This window comes from Microcebus murinus, chromosome 15 (assembly GCF_040939455.1).
Source record: "Microcebus murinus isolate Inina chromosome 15, M.murinus_Inina_mat1.0, whole genome shotgun sequence".
NCBI lineage: Eukaryota > Metazoa > Chordata > Mammalia > Primates > Cheirogaleidae > Microcebus > Microcebus murinus.
The window spans coordinates 74,568,648-74,591,911 of record NC_134118.1 but is presented as its reverse complement, the minus strand read 5'-3'; the positions used below and the strand labels follow the sequence as shown (position 1 = coordinate 74,591,911).

General features: G+C 37.5%; 1 protein-coding gene across 8 annotated transcripts in view; it reads left to right on the top strand.

The window, feature by feature from the left end:
- The window catches only part of CLCN3 (chloride voltage-gated channel 3), an 87,194-nt gene that overhangs the window by 60,166 nt on the left and 3,764 nt on the right, over positions 1-23,264 (top strand). For 6 of the 8 annotated variants that reach the window (XM_012770645.3, XM_012770648.3, XM_012770643.3 and 3 more), the window contains 7 exons: positions 647-853; positions 2,120-2,200; positions 3,302-3,847; positions 9,063-9,249; positions 13,214-13,612; positions 17,658-17,874; positions 22,343-22,418. In XM_012770645.3, the coding sequence (XP_012626099.1) occupies positions 647-853; positions 2,120-2,200; positions 3,302-3,847; positions 9,063-9,249; positions 13,214-13,612; positions 17,658-17,874; positions 22,343-22,418 (1,713 nt within the window). The remainder of the gene's footprint in view (positions 1-646; positions 854-2,119; positions 2,201-3,301; positions 3,848-9,062; positions 9,250-13,213; positions 13,613-17,657; positions 17,875-22,342; positions 22,419-23,264) is intronic. The other 2 variants (XM_012770652.2, XM_012770647.3) reach the window with 1 other exon arrangement.

Genomic DNA, 23,264 nt, shown 5'->3' with positions numbered 1-23,264 from the left:
TTGGTTATATAATTATAACCCTGGTAATTAAAGTTTGTATTCATTTTAACATGGCCTGATTTTTTTTTTATTTTTATTGAGACAGAGTCTCACTTTGTTTCCCAGGCTAGAGTGAGTGCCGTGGCATCAACCTAGCTCACAGCAACCTCAAACTCCTGGGCTCAAGCAATCCTGCTGCCTCAGCTTCTCGAGTAGCTGGGACTATAGGCATGTGCCACCATGCCCGGCTAATTTTTTCTCTATATATTAGTTGACCAATTAATTTCTTTTCTATTTATAGTAGAGACAGGGTCTCACTCTTGCTCAGGCTGGTTTTGAACTCCTGACCTTGAGCAATCTGCCCGCCTCGGCCTCCCAGAGTGCTAGGATTACAGGCTTGAGCCACCGTGCCTGGCCTGGCATGATATCTTGATTTTGTTCATAAGGTTTGCCTTCTAGCCTTGTTTGGGTAGAGAATTAGAATATGATACAGATTTATTATGTGTAGCTTAATAGGTAAAGTTCTTGAAAAATTAACTGTGAATTGTTACATAATTTGTTAAAATGTGCAAGGTAGTTTTTGGAAGTTAAACAAGAGAATAACTTGGATTCATTAAATTCTCATGTTTTTTAAAGGAAACTAAGCTGCTTAATCTTTCTTTTGTAGATTAAAACTATTTTGAGTGGATTCATCATCAGAGGTTACTTGGGAAAATGGACTTTAATGATTAAAACCATCACGTTAGTCCTGGCTGTGGCATCAGGTTTGAGTTTAGGAAAAGAAGGTCCCCTGGTACATGTTGCCTGTTGCTGTGGAAATATCTTTTCCTACCTCTTTCCAAAGTATAGCACAAATGAAGCTAAAAAAAGAGAGGTAAGTGTCTTTTGTAGTTCATTTGACAGAAAAATAATCTGTTTATACAGACTGTCAGTGAAGAATTTCCTAATGTAGAGATCATTTTATATCTAATCTATATTCCAGTTAGAATTTTTATTTGACATTAGTTTGTGTTTCTTTTCCTTTTTCTGAATAATCTCTAACGTCTTTCTGGAATCCATTGCCAGTGCTCAACTGCTCTATTTTAGAGAAGCTTGTGATAGACTAGCTGGTGTCCATTGGGTTTCACTTGAATTTCACAAAGATCTTTCCATTTATTTTCACTTTAAGTTACATCTTTCCTCTTCAGAAGTGTTTTCTAAGGATAACATTGTTTTTACTCTTATTTCTCAACATTAGTATGTCTCTAGGGTTGAGAAATCTTCATAGCTGTGTTTCGCTCCTGGAGGCGTGTCTGTTAGAATGGAAGTGGTTGGTCTCTGATATGTAGAGCTCTATCCAGGACCATGGGGAAGTCCTGAGGGCCTTTAGGATATTTGCTGGATTAAGGTAGTGAAAGCAGTATAGATTCTTAGAAAGATAATTGCATATAAATGCTTAAAGAAATTATATGTGTAATTGGCTTCATGCTGGTAGAAAGTGGGCCAGCGATAGACAGGGAGTTGAAGAGAGAGGACCCAGAAGAGTGTTGGTGGACTTTTTCTCCCTTTAGCTTTACTGTACAGATTCTGGCTGTGGAGACTGTAACTTGAGGAGACGTTATTTGTGCTTTCACAATGAGGGTCTCTGTATTGACAGTAGCAGTGTTTTCAGAGGAATTAGAATAGTGAGAATATATTGAAACTCACCAGGTTTTAAGTTCCCTGGATGTCTTGCTAGGATTTGGAATAGAGTAATTATTAATGGTGAAGCAGTTAGTTCTAAAATCTATAGAAATGATATCCTATTTTAAAATAAACAAAACTCCTCCTTCAAATTCCAGTTAGCTCTCCTCTGGTCTTCTCAAACATACATCTTAAAAGCTGTCTGTGTTCATTGCTTCCTTACATCCTATTCACGTTAATACATCTGGCACTAATATTTTTTGACTGAATAGCGAATATATGAATGACCTGTCCAGCAGGAGAGGGGAAAAAAAACTTTCTAGAATTCATGAATACTTGCCTTTGCTTGGGGAGGAGGGAAATGCTCAAGTTAAATTCATAAGAGGGATTTGGAAAATTCAAGTAACATGACGAATTTTTATTTGGTATTTTTCAATTTATAAGAAATTATGAAATAAGCCACATCCCCTCTCTCTAGGTGCTATCGGCTGCCTCCGCTGCAGGTGTTTCTGTAGCTTTTGGTGCACCAATTGGAGGAGTTCTTTTCAGCCTGGAGGAGGTAGGTGAAAAGTGCATCAATTAAAAGTGTATAGAACTACCATTAAAAATATATTTTGGCACACATTTCAGTTTTATAGCTGATACAACAGAGACTTCATTTTAAGTTTTCAAATTTCTTTTTATATGGTTGTTTTTCACTCATTCTTACATAAAAAGTAATATGCTATATATGTTCCATACCTGGGGAAAAATATCTTTAAAATCTATTTATGTATAAATATTAGTAATTATTTAAAATTTACTTTGTTTACATACATATTTAAAAGTAAGAAGATGTGAATTTGGCTTAATAGAAGACACTTAAAACTCTATTGGCTAAATTATCACCTGTGTTTCTATTTTAAAAGTTTTCATTAATTCTTACAGTTTGTATTATGTGATTATTTCTGTTGCAGTTATTGATGTTTAAGGATATAATTTTAGTCACTTCAGTGGATTTTTTTTTTTTTGGTTTCTCATTGGGTGGGGTTTAAGACTTTTTATTGGTTTACACAAAAATGTGACAAGGAATGTTTTTAAATTTACATTTTTCTTCTAGCTTGTGTTCTGTTCTTCTTTTTTTAATATAGAAGAGGCAAACTAAATATATCTTTATAAGCTAACATGAGTTGGTATGGTACCTTTATTTTTAACTACCATGATTGAATTGGACATGAAATTCATTTTGGGAAAAAAAACAATGCTAGGTATTCTAAATAATTATTAGACACTGATGATCAGTTGGTATTGTGAATTTGTAATGATGTGATAGCCAAACATAAAAAAAATTAATATTTCTCTTATTACAGTAAAGTTCATTACATGTAAATTATAGCTGGGTGTGGTGGCTCACACCTGTAATCTCAGCAACTCAGGAGGCTGAGGCAGAAGGATCCCTTGACCCCAGGAGTTCAGGTCTGCAGTGAGCAATGATCACACCACTGCCCTCCATAGAGAGAGGCTCTGTCTCTAAAAAAAATTAATAAAGTAAAAAAATTCTAACTACAGAAAAATTTAGAATTAGTTGTGGCTAAATTTAGAGATCTGATATTTACCATTCAAGTCATAATATATCAGAAACATTTTATAAAATTAATTTTTCTTTTCTTTTCTTTTTTAGGTTAGCTATTATTTTCCTCTCAAAACTTTGTGGAGATCATTTTTTGCTGCTTTAGTGGCTGCATTTGTTTTGAGATCCATCAATCCATTTGGTAACAGCCGCCTGGTCCTTTTTTATGTGGAGTATCATACACCCTGGTACCTTTTTGAACTGTTTCCTTTTATTCTCCTAGGGGTTTTTGGAGGGCTTTGGGGAGCCTTTTTCATTAGGGCAAATATTGCCTGGTGTCGTCGACGCAAGTCCACGAAATTTGGAAAGTATCCCGTTCTCGAAGTCATCATTGTTGCAGCCATCACGGCTGTGATAGCCTTTCCTAATCCGTACACCAGGCTAAACACCAGCGAACTGATCAAAGAGCTCTTTACAGACTGTGGTCCCCTGGAATCCTCCTCTCTTTGTGACTACAGAAACGACATGAACGCCAGTAAAATTGTCGATGATATTCCTGACCGTCCGGCAGGCATTGGAGTGTATTCGGCTATATGGCAGTTATGCTTAGCACTCATATTCAAAATCATCATGACAGTTTTCACTTTTGGTATTAAGGTAAGTGCTAACGTGAGGTGATTTTAAGTACTCTTGGCGTGTTAAAATTTATGTGTGGAATGACAAATGGAATTTTTATCTGAGAGTTGTTTCATAACTGTAGACTGAAAAAAGTAAACCTTTTGAGTTTAAGTACTGAACAAGATAATTCCATAGGATATATTGTTGAGCATGTTGTTTGTTGCTATGTAACAAACTACCCCAAAACTTAGTGGCTGAAGATAACTACTTATTTTGCTCTTGATACTGGGTCAACAGTTTGGGAAGGGCTGAGCTGGGCATTCTTTGCTTATAGTCTTTCATGCAGTTGTTATCAGACACAGCTAAGGCTGATCGTCTCAGACACTTCATTCAAACATCTAGCACTTGGGCTAGGAAGATTCAGACGGTAGGGGCTAGAACATCTGGGCTCCTGAGATTGATTGGTCTCTCTCTCTCTCTCTCTCTCTCTTTCATTCTCTCTCATTCTCATTTTTCCAGCATGGTGACCTCAAGATAGTTGGATTTCTTACATTGCAGCTTAGGGTTCCAAAAGCAGTTGTCCCAACAACAGGGTTGTTTCTAACCTAGCCCAAGAGGTCATGCAACAGGATTTGTTCTATTCTGTTCATTGAGGTAGGGACATACACTTAGTGGGACAGGTATCAGAGAATTCATGATCGTGTTCTAAAACTTCTTATATTAGTTTCCTATTGCTGCTATGGCAAATTACCACGCACTTAGTGGCTTAAAACCATGCAAATTCATTATCTTATAGTTCTGGAGGTCAGAAGCCTGAAATGGGTCTCACTGGGCTAAAATCAGAATGTCCATAGGGTGTTTGCGGCTGTAGGAGAGAGTCTGTATTTTGCCTTTTTCGGCTTCTAGAGGCTCCCCACATTCCTTGGCTCATAGCCTCCTCCTTCCATCTTGCCAGCATTGGCTGGGCAAGTCTTTCTCTCTTCTCATCACTCTGACACTTTTTGAAATCCACCTTTTAAAAACCCTTATGATTACTTTTGGCCCACCCAGATAATCCAGGATTATTTCCTGTTTTATAGTCAGTTGATTAGCGACTTTTATTCTATCTGCAACATTAATTCCTCTTTGCCCTGGAACATGGCACATTCACAGTCTCTAAGAATTAAGATAAAGCAGGGTGTGGTGGCTCACACCTGTGATCCTACCACTTTAGGGAGGCCAAGGTGGGAGTATTGCTTGAGGCCAGGAGTTCGAGACCAGCCTGGGCAATATAGCAATACCCCATCTCTACAATAAAATAGAAACATTAGCTGGGTATGGTGGTGCACAACTATAATACTCCCAGCTACTCAGGAGGCTGAGGCAAAAGGATCACTTAAGCCGTGAAGTTTGAAGTTGACAGTGAGCTATGATGATGCCATGGCACTGTAACCTGAACAAGACCTTTTCTCAAAAAAACCCCCAAAAGATGGACATCTTGGGAAAGCCATTATGCTGCCTGCCATACCTCTATAGGGTGTTAGCTTGAAAGGACACTGCAGAGTCATTTAAATTCCTAAGCTTAGGAATGCATGCCTTTTTCCATCAAGGATTTAAGGCAGATAGGCCTTATGCCCTGGGGCATCGCTGCTTTTGGATTTATGAAAGTAAGAATAAAATTTGTTGATGAGTGATCTGTAGTAAATACAACTTTCTTATATGACAAACAGTGATATATATGGAGAAGCAGATGGCACTTGATCCTTGTTCTTTAAATTATTCGCCCTATAGTTCACATATTAGTATTTGCTAGTTGACAGCGTTCTTTCACAGGTGTAAATCATGTGGAGTAACAGCTTTATTTGAGTAAGATTGGAGTAGTGTTAGTTTTTGTAGTAAAGTCTCTTTTCTCTTGTCCTCTGTGTTTAGTCCACTGAGTGTCAAGAGTTAATAAAAAAAGCCTTGAAGTTTTGTTTTTTTTCTTGGGAAACCAAGTTGAAGGAGCTGTGAAAGCTCCTTTTTGTACAGTAAATTGGTTTTCTATAAAGTGCAACTTTCTCATCATCAGTTGAACTACAAGAAGCTGAAGGCAATTGGTAGGCCTTTGTTAAGTCCTGCCTTCCACTCAGCTCTGGCTCAAGAATTATAACTGGCAGGAGAGTGCAAAACACGCTTTGATCCTTTCTACTGTGTATGCATTTAATGAGCCTGATAGACTCAGACATGCTGTCATTTTGTGTTCAGTTTGTTTCATATCCAGAACAGTTTATAGCTATTTTGTGTTCAGTTTGTTTCATATCCAGAACAGTTTATAGCTATTAGTCTCTCAGTAGTTTTTAAAAGATCTTGCTTATGGTGTTTACTATTCCTATACCTCATTAAATTTGATCTCTATATATATTTTTTCTTTTTACTTGATTCATATATACAGGCATACCTTGGAGATTTTGTGGGTTTGGTTCCAAAGCACCCCAATAAAGCGGACTTTACAATGAATTTCTTGGTTTCTCAGTGCATATAAAAGTTATATTTACACTATACTGTAGTCTGTTAAGTGTGTAATAGCATTATATTTTTTAAAAATGTCCATACCTTGATTTAAAAATACTTGATTAATAAAAAATGCTAACAATCATCTGAACCTTTAGCAGGTCATAATCATTTTGCTCATGGGGGTCTTGCCTTAATATTGGTGGCTGCTGACTGATCAGGGTGGTGGTTGCTGAAGGCTGGGATAGCTGTGGCAGTTTCTTAAAATAAGACAGCAGTGAAGTTGACTCTTCTTTTTTTTTTTCTTGTGCTATTAAAGTGGAATGACTCTTCCTTTTGTGAAAGATTTCTCTGTAGCATGCATTTGGTAGCATTTTACCCACAGTAGGACTTCTTTCAAAATTGGAATCAATCTTCTCAAACCCTGCTGCTGCTTTATCAACTTAAGTTTAGGAAATATTCTAAATCCTTTGTCAGGTGTATACCAGGTGTATATTCCACCTTAAGCAACCACTTTCTTTGCTCATCCTTAAGAAGCAAATCCTCATCTGTTCAAGTTGTATCATGACATTACAGCAATTCAGTCACATCGTAAGGTTCTACTTCTAATTCTAGTTCTAGTTTTCTTCCTGTTTCTACCACATCTCCAGTGACTTCCTCCACTGAAGGCCTGATCCCCTCAGCGTCATCTATGAGGGTTGGAATCAGTGTCTTGCAAACTCCTATTCATGTTGATATTTTGACCTCTTCCTATGAATCACCAAAGTTCTTAATGGCATTTAGAATGGCAAAAACTTCCAGAAAGTTTTTAACTTACTTTGCCCAGATCTATGAGAGGAATCATTATCTATGGCAGCTATACCCTTACCAAATGTGTTTCTTCAGTAAGACTTCAAAGTTCAAATTTCTCCTTGATCCATGGGCTACTGAGTGGATGTTGTGTTAGCTGGCATGCAAGCAACACTCATCTCCATCAGCGCTCCTAAGAGACCAGGTGCATTGCCAATGAGCAATATTTTGAAAGGAATCTTTTTTTTTTTTGAGTAGTAAGTCTCAACAGTGGGCTTAAAATATTCAATAAACCATGGTTTAAACAGAGGTGGTGTCATCCAGGCTTTGTTGTTCTATTTCTAGAGCATAGACAGAGTAGATTTAGCATAAATCCTTAAGGGCCCTAGGATTTTTGGAATGGTAAATGAGCGCTGGCTTCATCTTAAAGTCACCAGCTGCATTAGTCTTCTAACAAGAGAGTCAGCCTGTCCTTTGAAGCTTTGAAGCCAGGCACTGACTTCTCCTCTCCAGCTATGAAAATCCTAGATGCCATCTTCTTTCAGTAGAAGGTATTTTCATCTACATTGAAAATCTGCTGTTTAGTGTAACCAACTTCATCAGTGATGTTAGCTGGATCTTCTGGATAACTTGGTGTAGCTTCTATGTCAGCACTTGCTGCTTCACCTTGGACTTTTATGTTATGGAATTGGCTTCTTTCCCTAAACCTCATGAACCAACCACTGCTGGCTTCAAACTTTTCTTCTGCAGCTTCCTCACCCCTCTCAGCCTTTACAGAATTGAAGAGAGTTAGGGCCTTGCTCTGGATTAGGCTTTGGTTTAAGGGAATGTTGTGGCTGGTTTGATCTTCTATCCAGACCACTGAAACTCCATCCATATCAGCAATAAGGCTATTTCATTTTCTTATCATTTGTGTGTTCACTGGAGTAGCATTTTTAATATTCTTCAAGAACTTTTCCTTTGCACTGACACCATGGCACAAGAGACCTAGCTTTTGGCCTGTCTTGACTTTCAACATGCCTTCCTCACTAAGCTTAATCATTTCTGCCTTTTGACTTAAAGTGAGAGACATGCGACTATCCCTTTCAGTTGAATTTAGAGGCCACTGTAGAATTATTAACTGGCCTAATTGCAATATTGTTGTGTCTCAGGGAATAAGGAGGCCCGAGGAGACAGAGGGAGGATGTGGGAATGGCCAGTGGGTGGAGCAGTCACGATACACACACTTACTAAGTTTGTTATTGAATGAGCATGGTTTGTGTTGCCATAAAACAGCTACAATAGTAATGTCAGAGATCGTTGACCACAGATCACCATAATAGATATAATAATAATGAAAAAGTTTGGAATATTTTGATAATTACCCAAATGTAACACAGACACACAAAGTGAGCACATTATTAGAAAAATGGCACCAAGAGACGATCTATGCGGCGTCGCTGCAAACTTCCAATTTGTGAAAAACACAATTTCTATGAAGCACAATACAGTGAGGTATGCCAATATGTCACTCAAAATATCTGGGCACTCCGTAAGATTGCCCACTTTATATTGTACCAGATAAGACAAATAGCATCTAATATCTTATTTGTAAATGTGTAGGAAGGACATAATCTTGGGATAAAGTACAGTGCTTCAAACTAGTCAGCTCAGTTTTATTAAAAATACTTAATATAGTGTCCTTTTTTCCCTTTCATTTCACCATGGACTAATGAAAATTTTATTAGGAAATGGCAATAGAGAACCTCTGAGCTAAAGGATAAACAACCCTTGAATTATTTTCTCTTTGTCTTAGAGAATGTGGTTTTGCTAATTTATAATTGAATTCGTGGAATTAAGGTACAAGATTTTGCTCATAGTTTTATTTGTACTAGGATTTTGCTATATGAGTAAGATGTGCAAAGAATCAAAAGCGTTAGAAGCAGATGCACAGCATGTAGGTTTCAGCACGTAAGCGAGGATCCCTGCTCTGTTAAGAGTTCTGCTCTGGTTACAGGTCCCTTCGGGCTTGTTCATCCCCAGCATGGCCATCGGCGCGATCGCAGGAAGGATCGTGGGCATCGCGGTGGAGCAGCTGGCCTACTATCACCACGACTGGTTCATCTTCAAGGAGTGGTGTGAGGTTGGGGCCGACTGCATCACACCTGGCCTGTATGCCATGGTTGGGGCCGCTGCGTGCTTAGGTAACGCGGCTGTGCGTGCTTGTGTGCGGATGGATGCGCTCAAGTCAGAGAAACGAGCGCGTGGGAGCGCGTTCTCAATTCCTGGGTGGATTGGTGGGAGAGGGAAGGGTGCGGGACGGAGGGAGGAATGTTTTATTTATTTATTTATTTAACTTTTTAACTTATCTGTATTTGTTACAAGTTTTAAGTGGATTGTGACATGGGCACTACATTTCTATTCACAAGCCTCACTTTTCTTTTTTTTTTTTTTTTTAAGAGACGGGGTCTCACTCAGGCTGGTTTTGAACTCCTGACCTTGAGCAATCCGCCCGCCTCGGCCTCCCAAAGTGCTAGGATTACAGGCGTGAGCCACCACGCCTGGCCAAACAAGCCTCACTTTTCAAAACAGTTTTACAACACATATGGGCAGGGCTTATAATTTTGCTCCTCTAAACAGTACTTCTGGCCAGGCATGGTGGCTCATGCCTATAATCCTAGCACTTTGAGAGGCTGAGGCGGTGGATTGTTTGAGCTCTGGAGTTCGAGACCAGCCTGAGCAAGAGCAAGACTCTGTCTCTACCAAAAATAGAAGTTAATTGGACAGCTAGAAATATACAGAAAAAATTAGCCGAGCATGGTGGTACATGCCTGTAGTCCCAGCTACTCGGGAGGCTGAGGCAGGAGGATCGCTTGAGCCCAGGAGTTTGAGGTTGCTGTGAGCTAGGCTGATGCCATGGCACTCTAGCCCAGGCAACAAAGTGAGACTCTGTCTCAAAAAAAGCAATACTTCTTTGGAAAACAAGCCCTGTGTAGAGTTTCAAGTTGCTTTACTTTAAACATACTTATTTCTAGAGGACTAGTAGTACATGCAGGAGAGTGGAATGTTTTAACAGAAACGAACTGTAGTACCATTAGGGTGTTACACAGTACTGGTCCCACAACATTTGTTAATGTAAAAATTTATTGGTAGTTAGCCTGTTTGTAATCTTGGATCTTGGCTTACCTATAACAACTATAACGTGGTACTTAAGATTAGCCTTATAGCAAAGTTTCAGGATAGTTTTACTTTGGGTTCTGCAGTGATTTATTGTTAGCCTTAGTAAAAGATTTATTCATCAGTTCTCTGCCATCTAAGGTGCATTTATAGCAAAATCAAAAAAGGTAGCCACTCATTGTAATGAAAAGCAAAATACCTACATTAAGTATTTAAGAGTCTGTTATCTGGCTGGGCGTGGTGGCTCATGCCTGAAATCCTAGAACTCTGGGAGGCCGAGGCGGGAGGATCGCTTGAGCTCAGGAGTTCAAGACCAGCCTGAGCAAGAGTGAGACCCCATAGAAAATATTAGCCAGGCATGGTGGCGTGCACCTGTAGTTCCAGCTACTTGGGAGGCTGAGGCAGGAGGATCATTTGAGCCCAGGAGTTTGAAGTTGCTGTGAGCTAGGCTGACACCATGGCACTCTAGCCCAGGCTACAGAATAAGACTCTGTCTTAAAAAAAAAAAAAATTATTTCTTCTTATATTTAAAATGTCAGCTAAACTTTGTTTATAACATTAATAGTTAGCACTTTGACTGTTTTTGTTCAGTGACTCGAAATTATGTGATTATTGATCTTTGAAAGTGTGATATCAAGTAAAAGTGAAGGACAGAATAATTTTTGCCAGAGTAGCAAGTATTAGCATCCACTTTCTTCTTAGCACTGTGCTAGATACAGTGAGTGGTACAAAAAGAATAAAACGTGGGCCCAGTCTCAACCACAGTCAAGCTGGGAGACGAGAGCAACACTGAGGATGCACAGCGAGCGATGTGTGACGATCATGTGCAGTGCTCAGAGTCTAGATAGTGCAGGGACGTGGAGGAGAAACGAGCTCAAGCAGTTGGGAAAGGGTGGAACATGAGCCTTATTTTAAAGGATTAGTAGAATTTAAAGAAGAGAGGACTTTGTTGAAGATTATAATGTGAAGACAGAGGAATTGGGATGGGAATAAATTTAGTATTCTGGGGCTTTAAGGAAACTGGCTGTAAGTAGAGTACATTTTGAGTACTTTTGGGAAATGAAGTTGAATTGGTGAGAAACATTATGCAAAGACAACCTGATTTATGTCAAGATGAATTTATATTTGGAATTGGTCAGGTTTGTGGCAGTCTGGCTATGCAATTTTTAGCTTGATGACTTTGGCAAAGTTCCTTTACTACTTTAATGTTTAATTTTCTCATCTATAAAATGGAAATAACAGCTGTTGATCTCCTATGATTATTTTGAGGATTATATGAGATAAAATGCACATAAAGCTGTTAGCATAGTGCCTGGTAAAATAACTGACTGGGATATGCCTGGTGTAGAGTAGATATGTCATATATAGTAGGTTCTTTCTCCCTTCTATTCTTAGGTTAAAAACAAAAAGGAAGAGTTTAAGCTTAATACAGAATGAACTGGTGAGCCTTGGTTGATTCTTTTTGAGCAAAGGAGCAGCCTGGTGAAAATAGGACTTAGGAAAGATTGACCTGGGAGCATGGCTTATAAAGTGGATTGAAGGTAGTGGTCCTGGAGCCAAGGAGGTAAGATAAGATGGCATTAAAATTAAGGAACAGGCCGGGCGCGGTGGCTCACGCCTGTAATCCTAGCACTCTGGGAGGCCGAGGCGGGAGGATTGCTTGAGGTCAGGAGTTCGAAACCAGCCTGAGCAAGAGCGAGACCCCGTCTCTACTATAAATAGAAAAGAAATTAAGTGGCCAACTAATATATATAGAAAAAAACTAGCCGGGCATGGTGGCGCATGCCTGTAGTCCCAGCTACTCGGGAGGCTGAGGCAGGAGGATCACTTGAGCCCAGGAGTTTGAGGTTGCTGTGAGCTAGGCTGACGCCACGGCACTCACTCTAGCCTGGGCAACAAAGCGAGACTCTGTCTCAAAAAAATAAATAAATTAATTAATTAAAAATAAAATAAAATTAAGGAACAAAGTCTTCAGGTTGGTAATAGTGAGACTACTGGGTAAGGGACTCATGGACAGATATTTTGTAGAGGAAACTAGACAGGACTAGGTGACAATCTAAATGTTAGAATAAAGTAAAGGGATGAGCCCAGAATGACACCTAGGTGGTTTGGGAGGGTATGGTACCCAGTGTTGGAGTCAGGGAAGTTGGAATGAGGATCTCTTTGGGGAAGAAGAAGAGTTTGGTGTTGAGTTTGTGTCATTTTTTGTGACAGTGGGTCATCCAAAGTCTTTTTACAGCTGAAAAATGAGACAGACACATTGGTGAGATACGGTATGCATAATTTGAGACATGGAACAAAGGCAACAGTGAGTAGAAAGATGTGGATTAGGGAGGCATCACCATAGAGTGATAGTTGAGAATGGTGATTTGGGTAAATGATGAGTTTTCTCTGGGTGGATATTACTTCCGTTGTTAATATAAATCAGAAGACATCAAAATATTTTACTCATTTTGAAAACATTGAGAGAAATTTATTAAATTAATATTTTACTCACATATGGATTTAATTTGTAAATTAGTAGCAAACAAGATAACCATGGTATGCTTCACCAACTTGGAAATTAATGTAATTTAGAATTACTAATTCACTAATAGAATTAGTAAATAAGGTATTATAAGGGTGAGATTATGTCTTTGCTACAGCAATAAACCAAAATGACAAAACTGTTTCAATCGAGTTTTATATGAAGTAAATAGGTTTTAAAATATTTTTAAAATATTTTAATTTTTTAAATTTAAAATAAAATAAAATATTCTATTAAAATATTTTAATAGTCTTCTTTGTCATAAACAAAGAAGAATTGGTGCTTCTCTAGATCTTTTTAAAAGTAGTAATTATTATCCAAAGAGAGGAGTAGTGATTTTTGATGATGATGCTTTTCTCTAGGTTCTGTTTACAGTTTTGCTTTCAACTGCCTAATGCAAAAATTCTGGTAACACGTAACGATGAGGATCCTGCCTTTCCTGACCCGTGTGCTTATTGTTTCAGGTGGTGTGACAAGGATGACCGTCTCCCTGGTGGTTATTGTTTTTGAGCTCACAGGAGGCTTGGAATATATCGTTCCCCTTATGGCTGCTGTGATGACCAGTAAATGGGTTGGAGATGCCTTCGGTAGGGAAGGCATTTATGAAGCGCACATCCGATTAAATGGATACCCTTTCTTGGATGCGAAAGAAGAATTCACTCATACAACCCTGGCTGCTGATGTCATGAGACCGCGAAGGAACGATCCTCCCTTAGCTGTCCTGACACAGGACAATATGACAGTGGATGATATAGAGAACATGATTAATGAAACCAGCTACAATGGATTTCCTGTCATAATGTCAAAAGAATCTCAGAGATTAGTGGGATTTGCCCTCAGAAGAGACCTGACAATTGCAATAGGTACCTTTTTAAAATACTAAAATACACACACACACACACACACACACACACACACACACACAGACATGCGCGCGCGAGATAGATTTCTAGAAGAAAGGAAAGCAATAGAATTTAATTGGTTGGCTTTGCAAGGGCAAGGGATATTAGTTTGTGTCTCTTTAAAGTCTTATGTTCTCTGGAAAAGGAATTTAAGCTTCAATGGATTTGGTTTTCTGCTAAATATAGCTTTATGTTTTCATTTGACATTGTTAACAGAGGTTAGAGTCAGGTTCTCTTTCCGCAAGCCTTGTTGATGCTGGTTATTCATAATAGCATGTAATATAAGGCCTTAGCCAAATGTATTCCTGTATTTAATAAAGTTGCCTGATTTGAATACAAATTATTAAAAATCCCGTCTTCATCAATCTCTTTAACATTAGATTAACAAAGTTTTGCGGGTGTTAGGTTTACAATATTAATTTATAATATTTAGTTTGAAGTGAAAAAAAATCATTGAGATTTTGTTTGTGGTCAAATGCCAGGTTGAAAAGTATATCAGTCCTGTCGTATTTTAAACCATTGTTCCTGAAAATATAGGTTAGAGGTATTAGCCATACTGTATTATTTCTTGGAGATGAACTAAATTTTTTCTGCAGAGGAACCGGTTGTGTTCCTCCAAAATTTGTTAGTCCTGTGGCATCGATGAGGAAGGCCAGTGAGACTTTTACTCCTTTTCAACACAATCTGGCTCCTCTTTACCCCGATACACTTTCAACCTGGCATTTGAGCAGAAACACTTCAAACTAGATATTATAGTTTTCTGTAATAGAAAAAGAAAAAAGTACTGAAATTAAGAATTATTAATATTCATTATCCCACTAATCCTATGGATATAGTTTTTAAAGTTTTGTCACTGCCTTAAGAGGTAGAATATTGAGATAAGTGATAACATTGGTTTTAGAGAATAGGAGTACTATGGCTGTGTGAGATGTCAGGCCATGTCATCAGAAATGTTAGTCATGTTCCTTTCTGAACACAGCTTAAATGTTTACCCACATATATTTTTGTAAGGTTTTAACTTTTTTTTTTTTTAATATTTTAAATTCTTTTCTTTTTTTCATGCCACATTATAGCTAGATTCACTGATAAAGGTTTTAACTTTTTGATCAGGAAAAACAGACCTGTACACTATGTTTTGAATATATATACACATACATATATATATGTAAAAAATAAAGTTATACTATGTATACTTGATATATATAATACTTCATTGAAGAACAAAAAATTTTCCATGATATCTCACAAATCAGATCATTGAAATATACTAAATTAGATAAATTCCCCTGTTTGATACTAAATCAGAATTTTATAGAATATTAAATCTAAATAAGAAGTCTCAATTTATTTAGGGTCATTAATATAGGAATGCTGGGACTTCTAAAAATAATTTCTGAGTCCATATCAGAAAATGAAAACTGTGATATTCTCTGCTTCAAAGGCTCTTGAATGAATGGCATCAAAAATATTTTAAAAAATTAAACAACCTAGCAGATATCCTGGCAGTTTAGTAAATGTTCAATAAATGATGCTTCTTAAAATAATCCCTGTATTATAAAAATGATACCCATTCAAAAATGTTATTATTTTTAATTGACAAAAAATTATATAGTGACGTTCTGACTTATATACATTGTAGAATGATTAAATCAAGCTAATTAACATACTCATCACCTTACATACTTACTTTTTTTATTTTTTTTATTTTTTTTGTAGAATTTTGCTTTGTAACATACTTACTTTTTGTGGCAAGAACACTTAAAATCTCTCCTTGGCAATTTTTGAATAAATTGAAAGAATAAAAATGGTATTCTTAAATTTGCGAAGTCAAAGAGGCTGAATGTTCACTTCTGGTAACTTGTTTGTAAAAGGAACATTCCAATAAATAAATGAGTTCGTTTTTAAAATTTTTTTTCTAAAATTAGTGTTTTATCATTAAATGTTTGTTTAAACAATCAGTATATTTTCATTGATGGCATGATATTTCTTATTTTATGGGTGTTTAAGATTGATAATTATTTTGTATCATACTTCGCATCTTTTTATTTTTTATATCTATTAACGAATTATTTTAGTTATCTGTTTATCTAAGAACTGAGGTCTCACTCTGTCACCAGGCTGGAGTACAGTGATGTGATCATAGCTCACTGCAGCCTCAAACTCCTGGACTAAAGCAGTCCTCCTGCCTAAGCCTCCAGAATAGCTGGGACTGTAGGCAAGCACCATCCCACTAGGCCTGCTATAATTATTTTTAATACTTTTGTCTTTTAACCTATGCTAGAGTAAAAGTGATTAACACACACACCCTTACAGTATTAGAGTATTCTGAATTTGACTGTATATTTGTGATAACTACCTAACTTCACTTGCATACAAAAACTGTACACTTTTACACTTTTCATTTTGTGAACCCATTAACCGTACATCTCATAGTATTTACACTGCGCCATTCAGTTGTCAGACTCTTCTTATGAGCTAAAACCAACTTAATGGGCGTTTTTCAAAAACCATTCATGTCAGTTGCTAATGGACTTTCTTCTTTTCCATGCCATCCATGGTTATGCTTTTAAGGTGCTCTAGTAAGTACTGGCTGTTAGCACATTGCTTCAGTGCTTTTCTACTCTAATGTGTTACAACACAGTTAAGAAGGCTATAGCAGTCAAAAGGAATTAAGAGCAGTGCAATGTTTACAGTAATGACTGCTTCTCAATTTAGGACTGACGCTTATATTTTGGCTTAGGTATTTTTGTAGCCAAATTCATGCTCAAAACATTTTTACTATAACAAATACCTATTTGTACACACTGAAATACCTATTTGTACATACTCAAATACCTATTTGTACACACTTTGAATAATACTAACTCAGAAACATAAAGCTAATGACCATTTTGTTTTCAAATTCTCCCATTTCCGGGTTTCCCTCTTTGTCCTGTGGTCTCCGACCTTTTCTCCAAGCTGCTACCTCTCGCCTGGCTTTAATGTGGTGGGAGGGGAAGGAGGCAACAAACAGGACAGATGCTCCTGAAGCAGGGCACACTGGATAAGGAGAAATCAGCAGAGCCTTTACAGATGAAACAGCCCGAAAGATCCGGCTGTGTGCATTACACGCATAATTGTGGTCTCAACCCCTCTGTAATGCTTGTGACTCATCTAGAAGATTAGACTTTAACATCAGAAAAGAAAACCAGCTGATTCACAGGGACGGAGCATGCAGCATGGTCAAAGCAAGGGTGAAACTCTCTCAGTCCCACCTCTGGTGAAGTGACCTTCAGCATAGGCAGGCTTCATTCGGTGATGGGTCCCTTAATAAACTGCTCATAATTGGTTCAAGTCTTAAAATCCCATATTCCAAACGTGCCTCCAATATTAGAAAACAGTTTCAGCCCCAGTAAAGCAAATTGTGAAATGGTATAATTATACCAGAAACCATTTTATTTACATGAAGGTGATTTGTTTTTGGTGGATTCTAATTCAATTAAATATAAGAAATTGCTAAATAGCTTTTCATTTGATGCCTTGCTTGGTTAAGGAGACAATAGAAAGTAAAGGGACCAGGCCGGGCGCGGTGGCTCACACCTGTAATCCTAGCACTCAGGGAGTCCGAGGTGGGCGGATTGCTCGAGGTCAGGAGTTTGAAACCAGCGTGACCAAGAGTGAGACCCTGTCTCTACTATAAATACAAAGAAATTAATTGGTCAACTAATATATATAGAAAAAATTAGCCGGGCATGGTGGCGCATGGCTGTAGTCTCAGCTACTCGGGAGGCTGAGGCAGAAGGATTGCTTGAGCCCAGGAGTGTGAGGTTGCTGTGAGCTAGGCTGACGCCAAGGCATTCACTCTAGCCTAGGCAACAGAGTGAGACTCTGTATCAAAAAAAGAAAAAAGAAAAGGGACCAAAAGTCGTAGGGTACATTTACTTTTTATCTCTGAATAAACAGGTTGCCCATAAAAATAACAAGATCTATTAATTAAAAATTTTTGGTCTCTTCTATCTCTTTTCAGAAAGTGCCAGGAAAAAGCAAGAAGGCATCGTTGGCAGTTCCCGGGTGTGTTTTGCGCAGCACACCCCGTCTCTTCCGGCAGAAAGTCCTCGGCCGTTGAAACTCCGGAGCATTCTTGACATGAGCCCTTTTACGGTGACAGACCACACCCCGATGGAGATCGTGGTAGATATTTTCCGAAAGCTGGGTCTGAGGCAGTGCCTTGTAACTCACAACGGGTAAGTGTGGTGCCACGGAAACCGGCTTACTCGCCGGAGTTTATGGTCCTTTGTAGCGGAGGAGCCTGTGTAGTTATCAGCGGAGAGTGGGAGTCAGCTCGCAAGTGGAAAAGCCTGTCGATAGTATGGTTACAGATACAGGACCAGTCAGTTACATTTCACACTTACCAAAGAATAAGAAAGATCAACTGCCCGCTCTTTGCCAAAACACAGTGACATTTGAGGCGCAGAAACATCTCCAACAGGCAGAGCACGTTGAACTTAGAGCATTTCCTCTCTTAGAGGAGTAGTGGACCTAGCTCATGGGGAGCAGTGCAAAACCCAGTTTTCTTTTTGTAAACATTTCATTTTTAGCACATAAATTTCTAGTACAGTAATAACTTTCTAGATATTTTGCTATTTACTCTTTCAGCCAGCATTCGATTTATCATGTAATGAAGGAAGAACATATAATTAAATTTGTAAATTAGCTTAAAGCCTCCTTTCACAAATGCTTTGTTTCCTCTTGTCTACCTTCTCCACAAATCTCTTACATAAACCGCTGGCGACCGATAAACACCCAGGCATTTAAATGTATACGCTCATAGTTTACTTTTCTTCTTTTACACATCAGCTGCCAGCGTCTCTCCACGACAGGGATAAAGGAAAGCCACACGTAGAAGGGTCGTGGGGCGCGCAGGACGCCGCAGCAGGCACGCTCCTGCTGCCTGGCCGGCTCTCCTCTCTCCCTCGCCCTGGGCTCTGTTGCTCTTTCCCCGCCCACCCTGTCTTCAGGCCCCTCTATTGCCGTCATTTTACTGTTCCTTACTGAGATTCCTAAGAACTGCTTTCTCTGAAGGCAGGTAACTGAAAGGCAAGGAAGGAGAAGCAGAGGGTTTGGATTATGCACACACTGCATGCTGGCTAGCCCTGGACTAAATGCTGAATGCATTCAGAATCACAGCAGGGGTTTTTTCTTTTTAACATTTTGTACAAAATATCATGGGTGACAGATTACATGACCCCTGTCTAAAGAAAGGAGGAAAAAAGAACAAGAAAGAAGGAAACACCTTTATGTTTTTCTCATCTAACTTTGCAGGAACTCTGCAAAATAGGGAGTGGTACCCCTACTTTACAGATACAGTAACTGAAGCTCAAAAAGGTTTAATAATTTGCCGAAAATGATGTGGCGAATCACATGGATCTGAGAATCAAACACTTGCAAATTTAAAACCCAATCTCTTGCTGTTTTACACTGTAATTAGCTGATAGAAAAAAAAAAACCCTCTTTCTTTGTGATTTCTTAAACTACTAAAATATTTTTGGGCCAATATATTAGATTGGATTGGATTACAAATAAAAATATAAAGCTAGAAAATTAGGTCCATGTTTAGTGTTTTTCACCGTGCTAACCAATTAAAAAGTACTTTTTGAAATAAGAAACCATTAAAGGGATAAAGCTCTTAATTAAGAGCAAGGAGTTTAGAATTATTAAATATCACAGATTCTGATTGGAGAAGAGATGTATATAATGAAATATTACTGTTGCTATTTTCTTTTGTTTAATATTGTTTAATTTTTAAAATATTGGTACCAAACTTCATTTTAAAAACTTAGTAAGTATTCGTTAAATGGGGTGACTTTTCAACAGCGTTGCTGCCCTTGGGCCCTTTTAATTGTTAAGTGGCTCAGTTGGAACCTAAGCTGAGTTGTTACAAACTGTTATTTGCTTCAGGTTGTTCTCTGTGCCTGGCATGGTTTGTTCTTTTATGTACTAACAAATATAAATGTTGTTCTCTAAATTATGAGTAACTGTGATCACAGAGCTGCTATATGGGTTTTCCTATTTCAGTTCACTAATTAATTCCCAGGTTTTTGGCAGCATAGATATCAGAAAAGAAAATGTTTGAAAGAAAGTATAAAAATAACAAAGTGGGCAGAGAGAAGGGAGGATAGCTAATTAAAATTTTATCTGATGTTGCCTGTTTGTATGGAAGGGGGGGAGGGGGCTTTTTCCTAAGGGAATATGTTTAATTGCCATGATCATATTTTCCTTATTTCTGTTCATCAAGGAAAATCAATTGATATATATGTGGGAAGAAAAGAGATCATTTGGGAGGTGGCCCTTGGGACTTTTGGAGTATGTAAGGAAGGAGGGTGTTTTATTTCCACCTACAGTTAAATGATTTAAAACACAGGAAGAAATCATGTCTTGCGGGTTTTAGTGGAGAGTATGAAGTTCTAGGTAGCTATCAACGCCTTATAGTTTATACTGGGTCTTAGAGCTGAATAATAGTCATCTGGGAGAAGAGACTCAGCAAATCTAGAACCTTAGATGCAAGGAGAAAAAACAGAATGCAGATGGGGGAAAATGAGTATGTAAATTATAAAGATGTCAATTAGTTACTGATTCTACGCATTTTATATTTTAACTTAGCAGAATGTCTCTTTTAATCTTCGTGGGACTAGTGGGATGTTAATAGGAGTTACTCAAAAAAACATCTTATGACTGTATAAATTTGGAAAGTGTTGAAATAAATACAATTGAGGTTCTTTACTGTGGAACTTCTCTGAACTTTTAAAATATTGATATTCTTTAATTCCCAGATAGGGGGTAATGGGAAACACAGTTTTCTAAACTAATTTGAAAATGTAACCATTTTTTGGTGGGGGGAGGGGAGAAGAACTCCTGGGCTGGTGTCTCTTAGATCATACTTTGAGAAATGCTGAGTTATGTTCTGTTAACACATCATTACTTATTAGCTCAAAAGGAAACAGCAAATAACTCTTTATATGAGTCACATTTTACATTGATTTTCCTTCTACTCCCTAAAATTAGTAAAGCAGCACTGAACCCCTGGCCTTTTTATTCTCAAATCACTATTCCCCAATAACTAAACAGAAGAACTATGTGTGTTTCTGTCTTTTATGGGCGATTACTTTGTAACTCTCTAAATTTGCCACTTATTCCTTATAAATTTGTAACTTTCCTCACCTGTACCTTGGCATATTTACTAATATCAGTGATACTAACTGAGCTTAATCATTCTGTATAATTGGACAGAAAAGCATGAGTTAGAATTAAACTGGTGTTACAGTATTTAATTAATTGCCAGGGTTTTCACATTTCCTGACTCCAACCATAAAATCAAATGAATCAATGGCTTAAAAAAAAAAAAAACCCTGAAAAATTTAGTCAGTGAAGAACATTTAATGAGTGATTGAATGCTCATTTTATACAGTTTCTGAGCTTTTTTAGAGGAAGTTGCCCCCATGCTCTGAGAACTTTTCAATTTACCTTTATTCTTAAGGATCAGTACAATATTTTTTTTAAAAAAATAGTGAGAAAACATGAGCAAAGAACCAATTTCTGCCTTTCCTCTTCTCTACCCTCCTTGCCCCACCCCCACCCCAGCTGTCATACTGAGTAACAATTTTATAATGGACATCTCTGTAGGACCAGACTGCTTTGAAGTCCCCGGGTGACATTCTTCAAGAAGCCAGAATGTTCAAAGGCAGCTTAACAGGAAAGTTGACTGAACCAGATCATCAGGAAATGTGCAATGACCCAGAAGGGCATTTTGGATAGGCTTTCAGAATTTAAAGATTAACTCTTTTTCAAGGTTTTTGTCTTTTACTGTTTATATGCCACATACTGCAGTTGAATTCATTAATTTCCATTATAAACTCTGTAACCAGAATTTTGTCTTAATAATTAAAAGCAGTCTAATTAGTTTTAAGTGTCCTCATTAGGAGAATTTGTATCCATCGTTTTGCTTGATGTGATAATGATGACATGTTAACTTAGAAATAATTATTATTTGGGGGGAAAAAAGCATAAAGTAAAAGTCCTTTTGATCCCTAATCATAAATAGGTTTTATTAGCTTATTTTAAGAAGTGGCATTCACAGTTCCTGACAATTAGGGAGTGTTTCTGTTGGTCAGCACTATTTATTTAGTTTTAATTTGAATTTGAAATAATAGGAAAATCCAAGAGATTTCTTAAGTCTTCTCACAGACAATAAGGCTAAGCTTTCCCCCATCCTTTCACTGCTGAGGCAAATCCAAATGACAGCTGTTGTGTTGTGACATTGTAGAAATTGGAAAAATATTTTCTTCTGTGAAAGAACACTGAAAACGGAGCTCTACCTGTCAGAGGTTTATAGCTGTGTATCAATATTAAGTTTCTTTTGTACTTTGCTTTGTAGTCATCTTCATTCCAAACTTTCATAATTTTGATTTTTAACTTAAAAAGAAAAATAACCCACTAGTATTGACAAATAGTATTGTATCACTTTTGAAAGTCAGTAGAGTTTATGCAAAAGGAGTCTAGAATTTTAAATCATTTTTGTTTTTATTTTTCTAAAGTTCATGAGAAGCATTCTTGTCATTCATGTTTTTGTTTTGTTTTCTCATTCTTTATCATTATGATTGGAACCGCTTTTAATTTAATTTCTCACACAGTTATTAGCATAATAATCTGTTGCAGGATTGTCTTGGGGATCATCACAAAGAAGAACATATTAGAGCATCTCGAGCAACTAAAGCAGCACGTCGAACCCTTGGTGATTAGATATATCAGATCTCCTCATTAGACACCTTAGAAGTCAGGAAGCATGAAACTTGTGAACTGTTCAGTTCTCTTGCCCAGATATCTGCTGAACAAAAATATCCTGCTATGCTGCCAATTACATTTGTATCCGATACATTATGTCTGTAAGATAAATTAGATAATGTGTAAAATTCCATTCATAGAAAGTAAGCAAAAGTTAACACCTCTCATGAAAATCATTAGTTACAATTTAAGAACTGTGAACAGTTTGGTAGTTGAATGAGTAAATATTACTGAACATTCTTAAAGTGAACATGACAAATCAGTCCACCTTAGTGGATATACACTGGTCTCAGAAGACTTCTGACTGGTTAAAAATGTCTGCCCTATCACCCCAAGCCCATTTTTTTGTTTTTCTCTTTTATGTTCCCTAATCTTGTGGTAGTCTTATTGTAAATCTAAGCTCCTAAAATGATTTAAACTGAGCTTAGTGATTAGAATTGCTGACAGTTAAATGGATTTTTTAATGGGCACACTAGAGTGTAATGTGTCTATATTCGTGATCATGACATTCTTTTTCTGCTATACCCTCCATATCTTCAAAGTCACAATGTGTGTCCTGCCATTTCATTAGTGAATTGTACCTAGATTATGTGTGTGCCCCTTTTGTATCATGTTTCTAGAATGCTATAAGCAGATTTGGGGTCAAATGCATTGGTTTTAACTGGCTTCATGTCCTAGTGATTTCATGATTACAGATAAATTTTGAATTATCTACTGAATAACATAAAAATTGTCTGGCTTTAGCAATTGATGCCTAAAATTATTTTGCCCTGCAATTGTCATACCTATACGAAAC